The following is a 20,039-nucleotide window of genomic DNA, read 5'->3' as shown; positions in this document are numbered from 1 at the left end:
TGTATATGAGGCAGGGACTGACTATGCTACTGTGCGAAGCCTCCATTAAGAGACTTCGTTTCACCGTTCCTCGTTGCCTTCATTGTGTGCAGAATCAAGTGTGGGTAAAATAACTTTTGTTACCAAGGGAAAAAAAAAACAGTTTGCTGTGGCATGAGAGCGTCGTTAAAACCTGTCCTAACGCGCACCCTCAGGCAATAACCCCAGTTCAATTTTTCTCAAGTGCCCGCTCGGGCCCCACACGCCTCTCCGCTCCCAGAACGGCCGGCGCGGAGCCGCCTCCGCGGGGCAGCGCTCACCGGCGGCGGGACCGGCTGCGCTCCCATCCGATTGCGCTGGCAACCCGGGTGGCAAGGAGGGAGGAACGCCAGCCCTGTGCCCCCGGCGGACGACGGAGGGACTCGGCCCCAGCGGTTCCTAATTTATGTTCCACTCTCGCGGCAGCCTTTCCCACCTCGGTATCCCGGAACAGGAAAATCCCAGCTCAGCTTTCCCCCTAAGATCCTGTCTCACTCCCCCCCCCTCTCCCTTCTCTCTGCCCCTTCCTTCCTGTGGCCTTTGGGAGAGGAGCTGTTTCTCTCCGTGACGGACGGGGCTGAGCCGCTCGGGGCAGCCGCCGAGATGGTGGGATATGGGGATGGGAATTTGGGGGATCACGGTCCGGGCTCAGCCCCCAAGCCCTGAGACAGGAGTCCGGTGCCCTGCGGGCAGGGCTGCCTTGAACACGAAGGGTTGAACCGAGATCCTGAGATTGGTGCTATTTTCCCCGTTTTTTTTTTTTCTTTTTTTTTTTTTTCTTTTTTTTCTTTTTTCTTTTTTTTTTTCTTTTTTTTTCTTTTTTTCCCCCTCTCTTCTCTCTGCCCTTCGGTGCTTCTGAAGAGCCGGTGAGGTCTGCAGCGAGAGAGAGAGACTGGAGCGACTCGGGGAGGAGAAAGAATTAAGGAAGGGAAAAGATGGCGAGTTGCAGGAGCAGCGTGGAGAAGGCGTTTTTGTGCTGCTTCTTGCTGGCAGTGGGGAGTCTGAACTCCTGCGCCCAGCCCGAAGAGGAGGGAGAGCAAGAAGTGCAGCGCTCCTGTCACGGCGCCTTTGATCTCTACTTCGTCCTGGATAAGTAAGTGGCCGTCTCATTTTAAGACGTTTATTAACCCCTCGGCGCTCCCTTTCAACAGCAGGGACGTTGTTTTCCCCGTTTTGCTGGATACCTTTCCCCACTCCCCTGGTGCCAAACATGATGTGTGGGGCAAGACCCTTATTTCTGCACCCCAAAACTTATACGTTTTCCAAGTAGTGTATTTAGGGGAGCACTGTGCCTTATCCTGGGTTGGTTGCACATGCAAACCTGGGAAAATCGGATTAACTTCAGGTTGTAGTGTGTCGTTTGTGAGCATTGGATCTGAGGAGATGTTGGTCAGTGTCTCCAGGACACCTGAAATCTGGTCTCAAGGCTTGGGCTAAGCATGGAGGTGTCACCTGTGGGGTTTAGCAGTGCCAGGGTTGTGCAGACCTCTCTATAGTAAAGACTGGACTACTTGTTTTTAGTGATTGCTTTTTTACAGACATGCTGCAAGGTCTTATAAAACCTGTTTCTGGTGAACATTTTTGCAGTTGCCTAAACCTGTGTTTGAGTTGTATCTTATTAAAGTAGTTTTGCAAATACTTTAACACTAGATTGCCCCAATTTAGGAATGGCCAGAGGGTATGGTTAAGCTCACATTCATGGGCATGTTATAGCAAGCAGTAACAAAGTGAGTGGAAAACTGGTGCGCCCACAGGTGTTTTTCAGAAGGCACAAATTTGTGTTTCTCCTGTAGCACTGCTCCATTTTGATAGGCAAAGATTAAACTTAAGGAATATATTGTAAGTCTCATAGATACACAGATACACTCAAGGTGATGGTTATGTTGTCTAATATACACTGTATTGCATATGTGACATGGTTATTATGACTGATGCTTTTTTTTTTTTTTTTTTTAATTTTTTTTAATGATTCTTACTTAAAAGCCAGGTTACAGGTAGGCTGTGTTGTGCAGTTCCTCAGTCAGGAGAACTGTTCAGTCCCTCAGGACTTCTTCACAGCCTGCATGAGGCAAAACTGATGATCACCCAGGAGCCAGTATATTCTCATGTTCAAGAAGAAGGAAAAAAAGTCTCATTAAGTAGTGATTCTATTTTTAGAGCAAAAAGATCTGAAGACCAAAGGCATTTTGCCTTTCTGAAAGATGCACTAACATAACACGTGGTCATTGTTTATTTTCTTTCACTAAGAACTTGTTCCTGAACTACCCTGTGTGTCTAGAAAGTGCTCTGTTGGGGGCTAGTGTTAGTTCTTGAATATATTCTCTACAGGCTTTCAAGAAATGACTGTTCTGTTGTCTTACACAGTGTGATTTCCTTCTCTAAAATGGCATCGTGTTCCCCTAGCAATCACCACATGTGCTCTTGGGCTACTTTTCATCTGTGGCTCAGAAAGCTCTTTGCTGGTGTGATTGCTGTTATCACTCATGTTGTATTTGGGGAAATCAAAGCAAAGAATTATTTTTCTCAGTTACTGTGATGTCAATCAATAGAAGGTTGGTTGTGTAAGCAAGTTCTTCTTCAGCATTGTGGAGGTGACATAATACACTTCTGGCAGGCTGTAGGTCTTGTGTATTGCCTTAGGTACTGTCTACTTGTTACATTGTTCTTCTGGAGACTGCATCTGACTATGGCTGAAGCACTTTAATGCACTTCAGTTCCAGTGGAAAAATTCTGACTTTAGTTGGAGACTGAGTCTCTGTAACCTCTGAGAGGCTGAAAGAGGAACTCTTAGGTAAAAAGCTGCTGATCAAGTGATCAAGTGAAAGATACTTGAGCCCCTGGGTGGTTTTAGAATTAATCCTTGCTCCTACCAGCAGTGCACTGACAAATCTGCTTTTGGCCTCAATTAGGTTGCATTACAATCCATATGGGTAGTACTAATTGGAGTGCCAGATCTGAGGAGCCATAGGTCCCATGCAGTCCCAGCTGTATTCTGTGACATATGGCACAGCACAGGGAGCTTTCTGCAGGCAGGAAGGATTGACTGAGTGGGTAGACTCTGGATCTTGGGACAGTTCACCAGGAAGAGCCTGGATAATCCATATAATCTTGAGAAGGATTAGGGTATTCCAGATAGGAAGAAGACAGGAAGCCAGTCAGAAGCAGCTGGTCAAATCTGAAAATGCAGTGGACACATTCTTGTTAGAATTGGATCCATGCTGATAGGTATCTGGGAAGAATTCTGGCTCTAACTTCTAATGGGAGTATTCCCAGAAAAACCCCATCCTGTAACAGAATAGTATCCCCACATGGCCTGGGGATTGCTCCTCTTCCTTGGTGCCTTGCCAGGCTGGAGTTAGATGCATTCTGTCTTAATAAGCTGTCTAACAATGCAACTGAAGCACTGGCTCTGTGAAAACTCCAGGCTTTAATCCTATGCCCCTGTAGCATGCTGTTTAGCTGGATGACAGGCCCTGTCTCTGAAGTCACTCTGGGTGAACTAAAATGACTTTAAGTCTGCTTTGCTTTGGTTCCTCATAGAAGGGTGTAATCTTGCATCAGTAGGAGGCACACTGGAAGAAGATAACAAACTTTTCTCCTTATGTGTGTAAGCACTTTGTGTTACTGCAATGACTTGACTGAGGTATGATTTTTCCTTTTCATTCTGTCAGGTAAAGTCTGTGGGTATTTAATCTTGGTCACAACCATCAGATGGAAAAGATGATCTGCTGGTGAAGTTATTGGTATAATATATACGCTGCCAATTAGAAAAAGAAATTTACTGATTTCTTACAGTTTTTCTCCGCCTGCATTTGATTTCAGTCTTTTATGTTAACTCCATGGGATAGGCAAGATCAGAGCAGTAGAACTAAGCCTTGGATGTTCAAGAAGCTGGCATGGTGAAAGGGAAAGGCAGAATGTGTGGGAGGGAGACCTTCCACCATCCTCCTTAGGACTGTCTCACCATGCCAGAGCCACATTAGGCCTACTTTGTCTCTGGGAATGCTTAAGCGGGCAAAATCCTAAAGCAATAACTATACATTTGCTGGCTGAAGAGATGGATGACTGTATGTCATACTTGACAATTTATGCAGGCTTGAGCATATTTAGAGGTGTAGTGGAAGATTTTAAAGTCATCATGAAGCAGCAGAAAACTTGCTGTTTGCAGATAAATTGCTCCCTTTGGCATGAGATGAGGAATTGTACTGTGCAGGTGACATACTCATCTCACCTATGGCATGTGCTAAGGTCAAGTCACATGGGATGTAAAGATCTCACATTTGCCTTTAAACAATCATAGCTGTTAAGTCTAAAATAATGGATAGCTGAGTGCTTCTCACTTGCTTTGCTTCATTTGCTTTGGACATCCAGCTACATGAAGAACTTATTTCAGTCCCATCTCAAACTGCCAAGGACAGATCCTCTTAGGGATTTAATTGCTTGATGGTTCAGGCATGACATCCTCATGCTTGAGTATGTAACTAACTCTCTTTCATCCCTGCCTTGTTGTTAACATCCTGCTGTTGTTTGTAATCATATTGAAACGCACTTGCATGGCAGAAAGGATTAACTGGTGTCTAGTGTTTTCTAATTATAACAGTGCCTGGTAGCATGATGATTGTTTATCAGTGTAACAAATAGAAACCCTTTTAAAGTAAGGACTTACAACTGCCATAAATACTTGCTTCTGGCAGTGTTTGACATGGCAGATCTGAGCTGCAGAGCTGCCTCTGTTTTGTATTTACTGAATATGAAGAATTTTTTAAATTTTTTTTTTTTTACTTTAAAACAGTGTAAAACAGATGGGAAATGAGGAGGAAAAGGATGGGAGATAATTGAAAGTATTTTTCCCTTTTCCTGCTGGGATGTTTGCACAGCCTCAGGAAAATGTTTTCTTTTTCCACATCACAGACCATGGCAGTGCAAATATCTTGAGTAAGGCATTGGCTGATTTACTTTAAGAGCAGTGATTCTAACTCTTGGGGGAAAGCTCACTTAACTACTCTTTCTCCACTCCTCATCTTTCCCCTGATCTTCTGGGTAGTCTCTCATGGTCCTCCTCTCACTTGGGTCCACAACAGTATTGCCTTTCACACTTTCACATCAGTTTTGCTTTGCTTCAAAGAGCATCCCTTTCAACAGCAACTTTGGTAAAGACCTCAGGACAGTGTGGCCAGTCAAGTCTTCTTGCTTGTAATCCATTTTCCAGCCGCCCCTCTTTAAACTTGGTAAGCCTCACTCTGGAGATGAGAGTCACTGGTAGGGAGGTTGTGGGGAAGAACACGACCTCTGATCAGGTGGAAAGTTAGCTACTCTGTCTCATCTTCTTTTTGATTTTGGTTTTTAGGTCTGTGTTCCACCCCACCCCAACTTTGTGAGGGGGGTTGGGTGGGAAACAGGTTGATACTTCCTCACTCACTTCAGGTAAGCCAAAAAGTCATCAGAACAAGCAGCATTTCATTAGCTGCTATTCTGTTCTAGCTTTTATAATTTTAAGGCAAGTACAGTGAATTGTCCCTCTCCATATACCTTGGCTTTTTCAAAATATGTCATATTTTAAGCAAACAATGAGAGTTTGTGTCCCATTTGAATTCATTTAGCACTTGTGAATTAGATGTATTAGTGAGAGCAAGTGGTTTGGGCTTTAGGCTCTTACAGTAGCCAGCCTTTCTTCTTGCATCCACATAGACCCAGTCCAAAAGCGATAGGATGGAGCAGGACTGGTGGGAGGTTCTGCAGCTTTTCTCTCTGTGCTGTCTCAGTCTGATGCTCTTCTGTGTACTGTCTTTATGCAGTGCATGGGAAGAGTGTGGCAAGCACTGCTGTTGTGGTTGGAAATTGGACTGCTGGCAGAGTGCTTGAAACTCATACTGACACAGTCTTTAATTGCATTTGAAAATCTCACACTGACTGACTTAAAACACTGCTGAACTCCCTTTCTGTGAGCAAGAATATATACCTGCTCTAGCATATAGCAGATATATATACTTGCTCTAGCATAGATATAATTAATATAATAATTTTTATATATATATATATATATGGCCAGGTGGCCAAGAAGGCCAATGGCATCCTGGCATGTATCAGAAACAGCGTCACCAGCAGGTCCAAGGAGGTGATTCTGCCCCTGTACGCAGCCCTGGTAAGGCCACACCTTGAGTACTGTGTTCAGTTCTGGGCCCCTCAGTTCAAGAAGGATATTGAGGTTCTCGAACAGGTCCAAAGGAGGGCAACCAAGCTGGTGAAGGGACTCGAGCACAGACCCTATGAGGAGAGAATGAGGGAGCTGGGGCTGTTCAGCCTGAAGAAGAGGAGGCTCAGGGGAGACCTCATCGCTCTCTACAACTACCTGAAAGGAGGGTGTAGCCAGGTGGGGGTTGGTCTCTTTTCCCAGGCAACTCTCAGTAAGACAAGAGGGCATGGTCTTAAATTGTGCCGGGGGAAGTTCAGATTGGATATTAGAAAGAATTTTTTCATGGAAAGGGTGATCAGACATTGGAACGAGCTGCCTGGGGAGGTGGTGGACTCCTCGTCCCTGGAGACATTTAAAAAGCAACTCGATATGGCACTCAGTGCCATAGTCTAGTGACTGTGGCGGTAGTTGATCAAGGGTTGGACTCGATGATCTCTGAGGTCCCTTCCAACCCAGCCTATTCTATGATTCTATGAATATATATAAAACACTGCTGAATTCCCTGTTCTGTAAGCAAGAATATTATACCTGCTCTACCCAGACTTCAGTTCTGCATAAGATGCAGGAATTGATGCATATTAACTGCTTATTGAGGTTGAGAGGTCTGAATAAAAGTATCATCTTTGGTCCTTACATATCATTGATAACAAAATATATATTTTAAATTTTTGTCTGACTTCCTGCTTTTTTGTCTGGTATTCCCCCCCCCTTTATAATTAACTACATCATCTATGTGACACCTCTCATACTCTCCAACTGCCCAAAGCAGTATCTTTATTGTTTTCAGAAGGTAATGTGTTGGTATTTTGCTTTTGTATCTCTCTTTCTTGTGGCTATATGGCAGCCAAGGCTGTGATTTTCTTACAATCAGGTACAACTGCTTGAAATGTTCCAGAGAAAATTCTTACTTAGCTTCAGACATACCTATGTTACTGGAACCAGGCTTTATTTGTTTGTATTTTGTCTGATACTATTTTGCCAGATTTGTTGTTTGACAGGAAAAAATATTCAGGAAAAACAATTTTCCTCCCCTTAGCCCCAGGAAAAAAATTCTTTGTAAACCACAGGGCAATGCTAATGGGTAGTGGTTATTTGACATAAAACATGCACAGTTAACAGGAAGAAAAAGCCATGGCAGCTTGTCACTTGCAGTCTAGTTATGCATGTAACTAAATCTGATTTATTTGGAGCTTTAGCCAAGGAAGCAAGCTGTAAAATTCCCACTGACCTAGGTTTTTGTTTTGTGTGCTCTCAGTGATTGAGAATTTTGTTACTTGTGTCTGAGCTTGTAGGCCAAACACTGGCGTGAATTGTGATTTGAGTTTGAATGGAACCTTTTAATCTCAAAAGTGTTCTGAGAAGATGCATTGACTTTCCTAATTTATTAACAGTGCAAGAGCTGTATCTCCCTGCTCCTGGTTATCATTTGCACCTTGTTAAGAGTGTTGCAGCTCTGCTTTCCTTACCATATTGTGCTGGAGAGGTTTGGGATGCTAACAGTGGGTCTGCCAGGCTTGGTGCTGCTCAGAGAGCTCTGGAGCTTTACAGGGAGATACAAAGTTGATGCAGAGGGTTAAAACTTCCTAACATGGGAAAAATGAAATGGCCAGGCAGGACATTGCCAGGCAGAATGTGGGCAGGCAGGGCATCCTTAGGCAGGATATCTCCGATTTATTGCAAGGGTAAATAAGATTTGTTGCTCATAAGCTTAGAGAAAAGCCCGACTCAAGTAGTTTTGGTTTGCTGCATCAGCATCTTTCACCTAAATGCAAAAATTCGAGGCCCGGCATTAAAAATGCACCATGAAGACTTCAAGCCTTCTTCCCAACAACCCTTGCCCACAACCAGCAGGAGACAGTGCACATGCAGAGAGGGGTGGAATCTTATGTTAACTTCTGGAAGATGATTGGAATAACCCTGCTTCTTGTATGGAAAAGCAATGCATATGCATGATATATAAGGATAAAAGTGTGACCAAATAACCAAGGGGTGGGCGTGTTGGGTTGAGTTATCCCACACACACCCGGAGCCATAATAAAGAAATTACCTTGCTTAATAGTCTCAGTCTCTCTGGCTATCAAGTTATACTGACTTTCTTGGCTTCCAAGTGATTGGATGCAGCCTGATCCTGGCTTCTGAACTTGGCTTTGTGCTCTTTTGGTGGCTGTGTGTGTAGCAAGAGCTTTAGCACCAAGTGGATAGGATTTGGGGATTATATAAATTACTGCAGGGGCAATGGGAAACGTTTTGAGGCTTGATTTATGGAAGCCAGTAAAAAATGCTGCGGATTTTGTCACTAGCTTGGCATGATAAAAGCTATCTAAAAATTCTGTGGTTTTGGTTTTGAAACCTTTCGAGCTCAAGTATTTTGGGTCCTGTTCTTGGAGTGCTGACCTAGGACTAAGAAATCAATTTTCCAGTCACTTCTCTGTATCTTCCCCTCCTCATTCCAGCCCTGTCTTAGCCATTAATGTTGAAAGTATTTCGAAGCAAGAGCTGTCTCAGAATGGCTGTCTCCGCCAATGTTTCTAATTGCCTTTGGAACAGATAATGTGAACTTGTCCTTCCTTGCTTGAATGAATTACCCAAGGTCCCTTCCCTGCTTGCAAGAAGCATCGTTTGGGAGAGGATTCTTGTCACTTTGAATGCTCTGCTGGCTCAGCAGGAAGCAGAGGGGTGGATGAACACGCACATGCATGTCTGAAACCACAACAAACTGGATGCCTCAGGGTTTGCTTTTATTGCAGAGCCCTTATTAGCCATGTGCAAGAATTCTGCTGTCTACAGTGTGGTTTTGGCTACAAAGATGTCTCCATAAAACAACAACAAAGTGCACCTGAGCAGTGGGCCGTATACAGGGCCACCATTAGCTCAAGGAGGTAGGGTCTCACAGGGACCTGCAAACTCTGCGTATTGTACTTTCCTGACACCATACTCAAACTGAATGCAGCATCAGTAATAATTGTTTCTTGCTTGATGATCTCTGGAATTGCTGCCTTCAGCTTATCTGTAACAGGGGCACATGTGCAGAGGGGAGAAGGAGGGTGTAGGAGCAGCTCTGTATCTTCAAGAGCTTTCACTTGCTCACTTTCAGAAGGGAGAAAAGCTTTGGTTCCTGCTGCCTTCTCTCTGTGTACACGTGGTAATAAAAATATTTACTGTTTGTGTAGTGCTGGGGTATTAGCTTTCTCTTCTGGGCTGCAGCTCTGATGCATATTGCACCAGGTTGATCTCTATAGGCTCCTGACACTGAATTTAGCTGTTACTCTAAGTCACACATGTTCCAGGGCAAACATCTTACAACTGACCCTCCTGGTTTTGCCTGCTGAAGTAACTGGGCTGAAAGTGGCACCTTATATGCCTGGGTTATGTTGCTTGATTACTCTGTCTCCAGCTTCTGCTGCTTATGGAAGACTGCTAGGAAGATGAGCTTTTCAGCCTGTCTTGGCCTTTGTTGTCTTCTCTAACAGCAGGAAAATCCCACAGATTGAGGCAGGTATGACTCAAACATTCTCACTATTTTTATACCAACAAAGAGTTCCACTAAGCTAGAAGGAGCTGCTCCAAAGTAAGCAGGAGCAGAATCAAGCCTTGCAATCAAATCACTTCCTTCCAGCCCCAGTAATACTGACCTCCTCTTTCCTCCTCCCATCAAGTGGTAGCAATACAGGAAAACAGCAAAAAGCAGCAGTTGCTCCTCTGAACTGAGTCTGGATGAGACCTGGAGCACATTCCTTTCTATGTTGTGGCTTGCTGACTCTTCTCATTGACTCCTGTGTAATGGGAAAAGAGCTTGTGGAGCAGGGAGAATGCTTCCAACAAATAACTACTCTGGGTTTTTTCACTTTGTTTGGGCCTCGTTCTGTTCCCAATGATATAGGTGTATGAACCTGTGGAAATTCTGCTAATTCTCAGAACCTGCTCCAGGTTCATCCCAGTGAAACTAGCAGCAGAACCGGGCCCTAAAATATTTTCTGTGGTGCCCCAGCTACCCACTCCAGCTGTTTATAGCTTTGCATTTTCCTGTGCCATGAGAATTAATTAACCTCTAAAGTCTGAAACCTGACTGTCCCTCTTGACATTGAAGGACACATGAACTGCATGTAAGCTATGGGTCAGTATCCCCAGAGATCTTTGGCTTGTGGTGCTTGGTACTGTGCAGAGAATGTCAGGCTCCCTGAGCTTCTCCAGTGGGAGAGAGAATACAGGGAAGAAGCCCAGGGCTCAGCTGGGTGATGGTGACCACTTTGATTGATGATGTGAGGAGTTGAACCAGGTAGCTGATGACCTTAAAATCAGAAAGTCTCTAAGGCATGACCCAAAAAGGTAGGGTTTTCTGAAACATTATCTTTCTTTGAAGACTGCCACAGTGCTGGCTTGGTGGATCCACTGCTGGAGACCTTTACAACTGGATGTGTAGGTGTCCTTGGTTGCATTGCTTACCCCAGTTACTGGTCAGGGTAGATGACAGTATGTCCTGTACACAGTGATTTTTTCTGCACAATGGTGCTCTTTTTGGTGCGTCATTTGCCTTTCCTCATAATTTAGAAATCTTCACAGTTTCTTTGAAATTTTACAGGACTGTATTATTTGATGGCCAAACATACCAGGCACGGAATCTGTTAGTGTTTTTTTACTTGTGTCAATTTGCAACAATATGCCATCTTTGTATGAGGCTCTTATTAGCACAGGTATTCTGATTCAGGAGGGTTTTTTTATTATTGTAGGGTTCTAAGGAAAGCAGCAAGAGCACCACAACTGCCATGAAAATCATGCTTTGTGAATGTCCAAGAATAACTTGTGGCGTAGAACATCACTGAAAACCTTGTGCTTTCTCTAGGTTTGGGAACTGTAGAGTTAAAAATTAGTATGGCTTACAAGAACTGGCCATGCTCAGAAAGGATCTTGGACTATTCTTGGAGCCTTTCATTTGCCATGGGAAACCAAGGCAAATGCCTTCTAGTCTCATTCAGCAATGAAGGTCAGCAAACGAGTTTATGTTGCCAACAAAAATGATCCTACAGTGTAAAAGATAAGACCCCAAGAACAGTGAAATGCCTCAGTAATTTCAAGTGTTGGGCAGCTTATGTTTGTCAGTGTTGGAAGTAATATTTAACAGCATTTGACATTATAGTATATAGTTTAGCAAACATTTTATTGTTGTAAATTTTTGTTTAATCTGCCCTAAAGCCGCTGTTACTGGTTTTGTGGATCCAGGCCTCTTGGGCAACTGGTGAAACTGTTATCAGGACAGACCCCAGAAGCCTCCAAATCGTGTGTGTGTGTAGTTATATATTTTTGTGTGTATATATATATATATATATTTATATAAACAGCAACTATATTGACTTTACAAACAGGGATATTTAGAGGTGAGTTTGGCAGGTTTGAGCAGTCCCTGGTGCTTTGTCCCTGGGGACAGTCCCCAGGCTCCCTTAGGGCCTGGCAATTTCTTTATTCCTTGGTAGCCAGTTTGTTCTGCAAATTAATAATCACCAGTTCTCCAGAAGAGCAGCATGAAAGTACAGGGTTCCATGAGCAAGCTTATTCTAGCTAATGTGTCTCCTTTCAGTCCTTGCCCCTTTATGTTTGCTCTTTTCCCCCATTCCACCAGCACCATTGCAGTGCCATACGAGGTGGGTTTCTGTACAGGGGCAGAAGTGACAAGCACAGTGTCTCTTGGAAAGCCCATAGTAGAGCTGAGAACTGTAAGGTGGGATCTTGTGTGTAATATGGCCAAGAAGGCCAACGGCATCCTGGCTTGTACCAGGAATGGTGTGGCCAGTGGGAGCAGGGAAGTGACCATGTCCCTGTGCTCAGCACTGGTGAGGCTGCACCTGGAGTCCTCTGTGCAGTTCTGGGCCCCTCACTACAGGACAGACATTGAGCTGCTGGAAAAGGGCAACCAAGCTGGTGAAGGGTCTGGAGAACAAGTCCTGTGAGGCTGAGGGAATGGGAGTTGTTTAGTTTGGAGAAGAGGCTGAAGGGAAAACTTACTGCTCTTTACCATTACCTGAGAGGAGGTTGTAGGGAGGTGAGTGCTGGCCTCTTCTCTCAAGTGAACAGTGACAGGACTGGAGGAAGTGGCCTGAAGATGCATCTGGAGGGGTTAGATTAGGTATTAGAAAGAATTTTGTTACTGAAAGAGTCGTCAGGTCCTGGAACAGACTGCCCAGGGAGGTGGTAGAGTCATGATCCCTACAAGTATTTAAAAGCCATGTAGGTGAGGCACTTCAGGATGTGCTCTAGTCAGGTGGTAATTTATTTCTGGGGGGGGGGGGGGGAGTCTGTCATTCTGTGATTTTCTGCCCTTTTTTTTTTTTTTTTGTTAAACAATTTACAAGTAAAATGTCTAGCAGTATATGGGAAAACTCAATGCTTTGTGATAGTTATATTTTATAAATTTGTTAGTTCTTCTGCATCTAAACCCCCCCAATCCTTCTGTATATAATGTATTTTATTTATCTTTCTTCCCGAGACACATGATACATGGGTTTGCCTGGGAAGGAAAGCAAATAAGCCATTTTGTCATAGACACCACAGTGCTAGGGAAGGGTTTTAAAATAATTGACTTCTCATGGTTTGTAGCATTTTTAAAGGTTTTAAAGTGTATGGTATAGCTCCACACAGTAGAAATCACCCATCCTTTACTGTAGAGTTGCTGTAAGCAAGGCTGTGTTTGAAGCCTGAATCCCACCAGATGAAAAAGCAAGACCAAGCAGAAAAAGCCAGGGAGTGCCAGTAATGCAGCTTTGTATTTAGGGAACACAGCATAAATGTGGAGGTTTGTGCATGTAGCTAAGTTACCCAGGTTTGCAAGAAAAATCTGGAATGGAGCCAGGGACTGAATTTCCAGAATGCTAGTCCAATGAATTAGCTTTGGGCACTGCCTTTCCCTTTGGAATTACTTCAAAAACTTTCTCTTTTGAAACAAACAGTAATTCATGGAAACATTCTCCCACACATTATGGGAGAACAGGAGATAAGTCAACACTTTGTGTGGCTGCAAGGGCAGAGCTGTGCTCTAGGAAAGTAAATAATCTGCTAAAAGATATTTAGTGAACTCAAGTACGATTCATTAAAATAAAATAAAATATTAGTATTTTAAAACGAGCAAAAGCACAGGGCAGAGTTACCGAACTTGTGTAGAAATTGTATTTTAAACCGTTTCAGACCTGTTTTTCTTCTCTTTGGGTAAGTGGGTTTTGTCATGATGGTTCCTGTTACAGCTTCCAGAACCACTCCTGCAGAACCAACGGAGTTATCCGCGTTGTCTCCATGGACCTTTAGGAAATTTGTGTCCCTAACCACCTTGGGAGTAGCCCAGGCTTAAAATTCAGAATGGAGCAAGGAATGTTGCTATGAAATAAGATTAATGTAATCAATTATGTTTCGTATGCAGGTCTGGAAGTGTCAAAAATCACTGGACAGAAATTTATTCCTTTGTGGAAAGCCTAGCTGAGAAGTTCATAAGGTAAAAATTCCTTAAGATGGTATTTGAATTTGCTATACATAGAATGTATGGCTTTGTCACTGCTTCTTAGAAAATAAAAATCTACTGTAGCAATGTATTTCTGTGACATGGATGTGGCCTGTTCTTCTGTTTCAGTCCATTGTTGAGGATGTCTTTCATCGTTTTTTCTTCACGAGGCACTACAATCATGAAACTCACAGAAAACAGGCAAGTACAGCTTTCATCAGGAAATACCTCCCATCCCTCCCTCAAGCAGCAAGTGGCCCCAAAACCAGAATTCAGAGCTCTGTCTCAATCCTCAGTGTAGCACCAGTTGAAATTTTTTTCCACTGCTCCCAACTGGAAGAGGGCTTAGAAAGCCTTTGGATCTCCCATTATAATTTTTTTTAGCCTGTTAAGAAAGAGGTAGCACTGGGTTGCCTGTTGTTTCCTGCAGTTTTTCAGGGAGAAACTGTGTTTCCAGTCAAGGATTCATTTACATTCCTGCTGTTCTTAATTACCCAAATAAGGGCAGTATTTGTGAAAGATATCTCAGACCCTGAGTTTATGAGCAAAAGGCTGTGAAAGTCCCACAGGGTACTTTGAGCCTTGAACTTGATGCCAGCAACCAGTCATACCCAGTGCTGGAGTACTGCCTTGCACTTTCATACAGCATCCGTGCCAGAGGTGGCTTGCACAGTCAAACAGCAGCCTTCTTAAGAAGCAAAAATTGTTGCCACCTTTACAATCAGATCTTCTCTAAAACCAAAAAAACGCAGCAAAACACCCAAACCTGACAACAACAACTAAAAATCAAAAATACCTCACCAAAACCACTCAAAACAAAACCTGCAAAATAATCTAGAGTTTTATTTGCCTCACATGAAAATCCTTGTCATGGAAGTGTATCTAAGTATTTTCCTTCATTTCTGTTTAAAGCCCTTGCTTTTGCTGCTGCCTCTGTCTGTGTGAGTGTGGTGCAGCCTATACACAAAGGGGGCTCTTGAAAGAATAAGCCCCCCTCTATTTTGTACTCCAGGGCCTCATCTGAAGCCAGAAATCCTGCTGGGGTCAAACTTGCTTACTTCTCCCAGGTAGATTTGCTTTTTGTGAGGTGGAAAGTATACAGTAACCCTGTTGCAATATATGTATTAGAATGTTCCCTCTCCTGGACTCATGTTCTCTGCATGGGTCACCCTGTGTGTCTTTTCATTTCATTTTATATTTTGAAAGAGTTAAAATGTGCTTTTTGCCCTAAGGACACCCCCAATTCCAGCTTCTGATTTTATCTTCATTGCACATAGTGTCCTGTTTCCTCTATAATTTGGGCTGTGCTGCCTAAAATGCCCAGTTGCAAAATGGAGCTTAGAGAGATTCTCAGTAACCTCTTAAAAAACAAAACAAAACAAAAAAACCCAAAAAACCCTGGCACCTGGGTCTGATGTTTGGACTTCCTACACCTTGTCTTTTGAATGATTTGAATGTTTTATGATTTGACCTTACTTATATTCCTTTAATACATGCAAACTTTGCTGAGGATCAGGTCTTTTAGTGATTGAATTATTACTTTCCCTGAGTGATCCTCTTGGTTAAGCAGGGTGTGTGTTTGTGGAGGAAGAAACAATGCAACAGAGGTCATGGCATCTAAGTCTTACCAGGGAGCAGTAACCTCAAGAAGGTTGATAAGTCCCTGGTCTAGGGTAGGAAATCTCTATTATTCTCATCCTGTTCTCCTGTCTTTTGGCCTCCATCTTCATAATGGAAAAGTCCTAATCCCAGCTGTCCTAATGATTGATCGAATATGGAGTTTTTATTTATACCATTTGCATGACAGGATTGTAAGCTTTTATGTTTTTCGGAGTTTAACATCTGGTATTTGCTTGAATTCAATCTTATCCTGCCTGACAGTGTACCAGAACAGGGAGCAGGGATGAATTGCAGCCTTAAAATGGTAGCCAGGTAGTACAGTTTTTTTGTTCCTGTGAGTGGCTGAAAATTGGTGGGTTTTATGCAAAATCTTGGGTTTATGGATGTTTTATCTGGTGTGTATGCACTCTCTGCAGTGTACTGACAGGGTGCATAATCCATCTGTGGTACATGAATGTCAACAAACCAAAACAGAACTTTTAATAAATTTTTTCTTATCCAAAGGGAAGCCATAAGACGAGGGCTCGACATTCTTCAGTCTGAAGTGCCTGGAGGAGACACAGTCATGCATGAAGGATTCAAAAGGGTACACATCACAGTCCTTCCCTTCTTGATTTATACGTATTAACTTCGCTTTGCCTGATGCAGCTGTACTTAAGATCTAACAATGTTCTACATTACTTTGCAGGCAAACGAGCAGATTTACCAGGAAATCTATGGAGGTAAGCATTGTGTATCACTCAGGTGATATATCTGCATTGAAAAGATAGGAATCATAGTTTTTTACGTGACCTGCAGTAAACCTGCTGAGAGAAGTGTTGGAGAAGAAATTGGTGTTACACAATCACTACATTCCATTTTGACTACAGCTCTGTTTTTCTAATGTGTGAGTCATGGCTTCATAAAAGCAGGGCAGATGAAGATGATCACAGATCCAACCTGGTGCAGAATACAGAACAAAGCATTACAGGCAGGACTGCCTGTCCTAGACCCTGGAGACAGTAATACTCTGATTTTCCTGCACCCTTCTGTCCTGCCATACTCAGCCATGTCTACCTTGGGTGCCCATGTCCTCATTCTCCGTAGTGCAGGTACAAATGCAGCCAGGTAAGATTTTTGCACCAGTGTGAAGATTTAGGAGCAATTTGAGTTCCTAAAATGTAAATTTTCACTAAATTTCAAAAAGGAAACTTAAAATTTTTTAAATTTTGTTTTAATGTCTGTGCCAAAAGAAGGTCTAATTAGTTAAACTGGACACTTCTTGCCTGGTTTGTACCCTGGTGTAATGTTGCTCTCATTTGTGAACTGATGGTCTCTTCGGAAGATTGAGAAGTGGGTCAGTGCTTTTTTAGTAAAATAGGCTGTGAGTGTAGAATCTCCAGCAGGAACTCTGCATGGCTTCTCAGACACTTCTGCAAGCAAAATTAAGGGTTCTGAATAACCCATCTGAAAACTATTTAACCTGTTTATAACATACAGCTAAGAACTAATTAACTATTCCGTAAGGCGATAGGAAGGAAAAAAGGAGTAGATGTTTTATTTGCTAAAATATCAGGGAAGAAACAAGTGTTCAGTGGATTAGCTCTTTCAAAGTCTGCTGGAGGGGAAGGTAGGATGGCAGGAAACCTCTTGCAAAGGTGCCTCTTACTATAATCTCTGGGCAAGGTTTGTGTAAAACGTGCTTGGCATGAGATGAGAAGAAACCTCTCCCCCATTGCTGATCCATTTTGCCACTTCTCCACATGCAGCATCCAGCTGTAATCTCTGTAGGTGCTATATTTTACAAAAAAAAGGGGAAGTTTGTGCATGGACTTTGTTAGAGCAATGCCCCCCCTTCCATGATGTGGTGGTGATAATGTGCACAGCTTTTGGCTCATTGCATCCTCTTATGCATCTGACCTTCAGCTGGTGTATCTGCAGTAAAGTCCATGCAAATCAGGGTGACAGCCTGGCCTTGCAGTTTTATATTTATTTGTCAGAAAACAAGGAATGCTTCACTTCAAACTTTCTTTCCATTTCTGAATTTTGTGTCATACCTACACAATCTGTTACTTGTCCCCCCTGTAGGAGTTCGGACTGCCAGTGTTATTATTGCTCTGACGGATGGAGAACTGCAAGACATTCAGTTTTATTATGCAGAACAAGAAGTAAGTCACCTTCACATTTACCCAAACTACCTTATGTCAATCCTGTAGGCATTTACTGTTGGTTCCACTCATTAAATGGTTTTGCATTTAATGGCCTTTTAAATGAATTTTATTTTTTTATTTAGGCCAACAGAGCCAGAAGCCTTGGAGCTATTGTTTATTGTGTTGGAGTGAAAGATTTCAACGAAACTCAGGTAACTTTGGTTGCTTTCTTCTTGTTTTTTATGCTATACAACTGCACAAGTAATAGCATCAGATGAAGGCATTTTTTTAATTACTTGAAGCATAAATCATTTCATGTCAATCTGATGTATTTTAGCAAGTATAAAGGGGCCCAGTTTATTTCACTGTAATTTTATTTTCCTGATGAATTATGGTTGTCTTTCTCTGCAGCTGTCAACAGTTGCTGACAGCATCGATCATGTTTTTCCAGTTACGGGAGGCTTTTATGCCCTAAGAGGAACCATTGATTCAGTAAGTTGGTATTCTGAAACCCAGAAAATTGTTATTTATAATTATTTCTATAATAATTTATAATAATTTCTGATAAAACATAAGTTAAAAATAATTTATTAGCAAAAATGCCATTATCTAAATCTTTCAGATTCTGAAGAAATCTTGCATTGAGATCCTAGCAGCTGAACCATCCAGTGTTTGTGCAGGAGGTAAGTTTCCACAAGAACAGTGTGATAAAAGCAAATGGAGGCAATGATGAAATGTCAGCAGCTGCCTAATGTGGTATAGGAGCTGAAGCCTATGGGTGTGTTAGAGCATCCCCTTGGGCCATGGCTAAAGCTCTGTCTGTTCTTTCTCAGCTCCAGAAAAGAATTGTGCTGATAAACATTCAGCTTCAGCTTCATGCCAGCTTGGAGACCTGGTTCAGGGAGCTCTTGGGGAATTGGTGGTCCTGTCGTTAAAGTACATGAGAGGGAGGAGATAGAAGTGATGTGGTTGGATTGCCAGAGGTGTTACAGGGTCTAAAGAAATGTTTCACAAATCTTTGTCAAGACTGTGGACCTGCAATCTGCTAGGACTCATCAGCAGTTAGAACAAGATTTTGCAAAACATTTGCAGAAATTTCAAGTTTCTTGAAGCTGATATAATTTAATTGCATAGGCCAAGATACCTGATATGCTTTCCAAAGGACTAATGTTTTACTTATTTACAGTGGAAGAACCATTAATGTATATGGTGAATGTGAAAAATCCCCAGAGGAGCTGTTGATAATTTTATGGCTTCCATGTCTGCTGTGCTCAACTTGGATTTGTTCTGGTTTATGTTAGCAATTCCTTTTTTGTCTTTTGTTCTATTTAAGAGGCTGTTGCATCATAAAAAGGGTGACACCATAAATTTGCTGCAAGGGACAACTTAAGGCATCATTACTTAGATCTGATGTCTTGTGTTCATTTCCTTATACCCTGTAAAAATGAGTACCTAAACAAATGACAATGATGCATGGAAGTGGACCTTGAAAACAAATAAAATTAGGAAACTTGGAAAAAATTTAATAAATATAACAGAGAAGAGAAATTGTTCACTTTTACTTTCCACATGCCATGTGTATTCTTGCCCTGAGTATTTCAAATTAAAATGAAGTGCCCTTGTGTCTTTTGAACTATTCCTAAATATGTAATTGGGATAAAGTCTTGTCTGAGAAAAAAATTAAAAAATAGATTACTTTGCCTTTAAAAATCTCCTTGTGGAGGTGATCAAAAACAGTTTTAAAGCTTTGACATTTCAAAGCTTTTTTAGATCATAGTGATAAATTCTTTTTTTTTTCTAGCTTACGGTATACCAGGCAATTTTTTGTGTAACAATTTATTACCAGCTTTTCTGTTCAACAAAAATTGCATTATCTGCCTGAAAATGTGAATGTTCCAGTAGGAAGGATTGCAGTAGTGTTCTTGTAATTGTTTGGAACAATTTTAAGAGTATCAGAAAACTGAGTTTGAAACTATTTTTTAAATGGAAAATTGAAAATATTTTTCAAAAATACTTGAAAAAATAGGTTTTTTTAAGGAATCAGTTTTATTTCTGATTCAGGAGTTCAAACCTCTTCATTTTTTTTTTGCCAAGCTTGGTAGGTAACTAGTTTATCACAAACATGATTAAAATATACACATAATCATTTCCCCCCCCTAAAAAACCAAAACAAACAAAGCCAAAAAGAAACAGTAAAGATTAAGCTTGTTGCATTACTTGCTGAAAAGTTCAACAGCTGCATCTATAAACATTTTTCATTGTCTTTGGGGCCTTCAGATAAGACCAATATAACAAATCAGGCAGCACTGAAGAAAAGCTTCACTTATATTCAGAGTTTTGCCCTGTCCAGGCTGACAAAGGCATCCAGGAGGGGCTGGCACATGGTGAAGTCTGGTGATGTAAACTTGGGTCTCACCTGCTTGAAGCTTTGCTTATAGCATCAGGGAGCTTGAAAACAGAAAGAAGCCAAAACTGCAGCTCTGAATGGTGCAGACTGATTTTTAAATGGTCTTTAACTCAAAGAATCAAGCCTGTAAAAGATTTTATCATTAGTGTGGTCCTGCAAGCCTTAGTTGAAATGAACAGCTGCAAGAGGTTT

General features: G+C 42.1%; 1 protein-coding gene across 1 annotated transcript in view; it reads left to right on the top strand.

Annotated features, from left to right (window-relative positions):
• Window positions 1–847: 847 nt before the first annotated feature.
• ANTXRL (ANTXR like) overlaps window positions 848–20,039 on the top strand; it is a 52,780-nt gene continuing 33,588 nt past the window's right edge. The window contains exons 1-9 of the mRNA XM_008502092.2: window positions 848–1,111; window positions 13,614–13,685; window positions 13,821–13,892; window positions 15,816–15,897; window positions 16,000–16,033; window positions 17,379–17,458; window positions 17,584–17,652; window positions 17,852–17,932; window positions 18,063–18,123. Coding sequence (XP_008500314.2) covers window positions 954–1,111; window positions 13,614–13,685; window positions 13,821–13,892; window positions 15,816–15,897; window positions 16,000–16,033; window positions 17,379–17,458; window positions 17,584–17,652; window positions 17,852–17,932; window positions 18,063–18,123 — 709 coding nt within the window. The 5' untranslated portion in view covers window positions 848–953. The remainder of the gene's footprint in view (window positions 1,112–13,613; window positions 13,686–13,820; window positions 13,893–15,815; window positions 15,898–15,999; window positions 16,034–17,378; window positions 17,459–17,583; window positions 17,653–17,851; window positions 17,933–18,062; window positions 18,124–20,039) is intronic.

Source organism: Calypte anna, chromosome 6 (assembly GCF_003957555.1).
Source record: "Calypte anna isolate BGI_N300 chromosome 6, bCalAnn1_v1.p, whole genome shotgun sequence".
Taxonomy (NCBI): domain Eukaryota; kingdom Metazoa; phylum Chordata; class Aves; order Apodiformes; family Trochilidae; genus Calypte; species Calypte anna.
The sequence above is the reverse complement of the archived record's forward strand: the minus strand, read 5'-3'. Positions and strand labels throughout refer to the sequence as shown.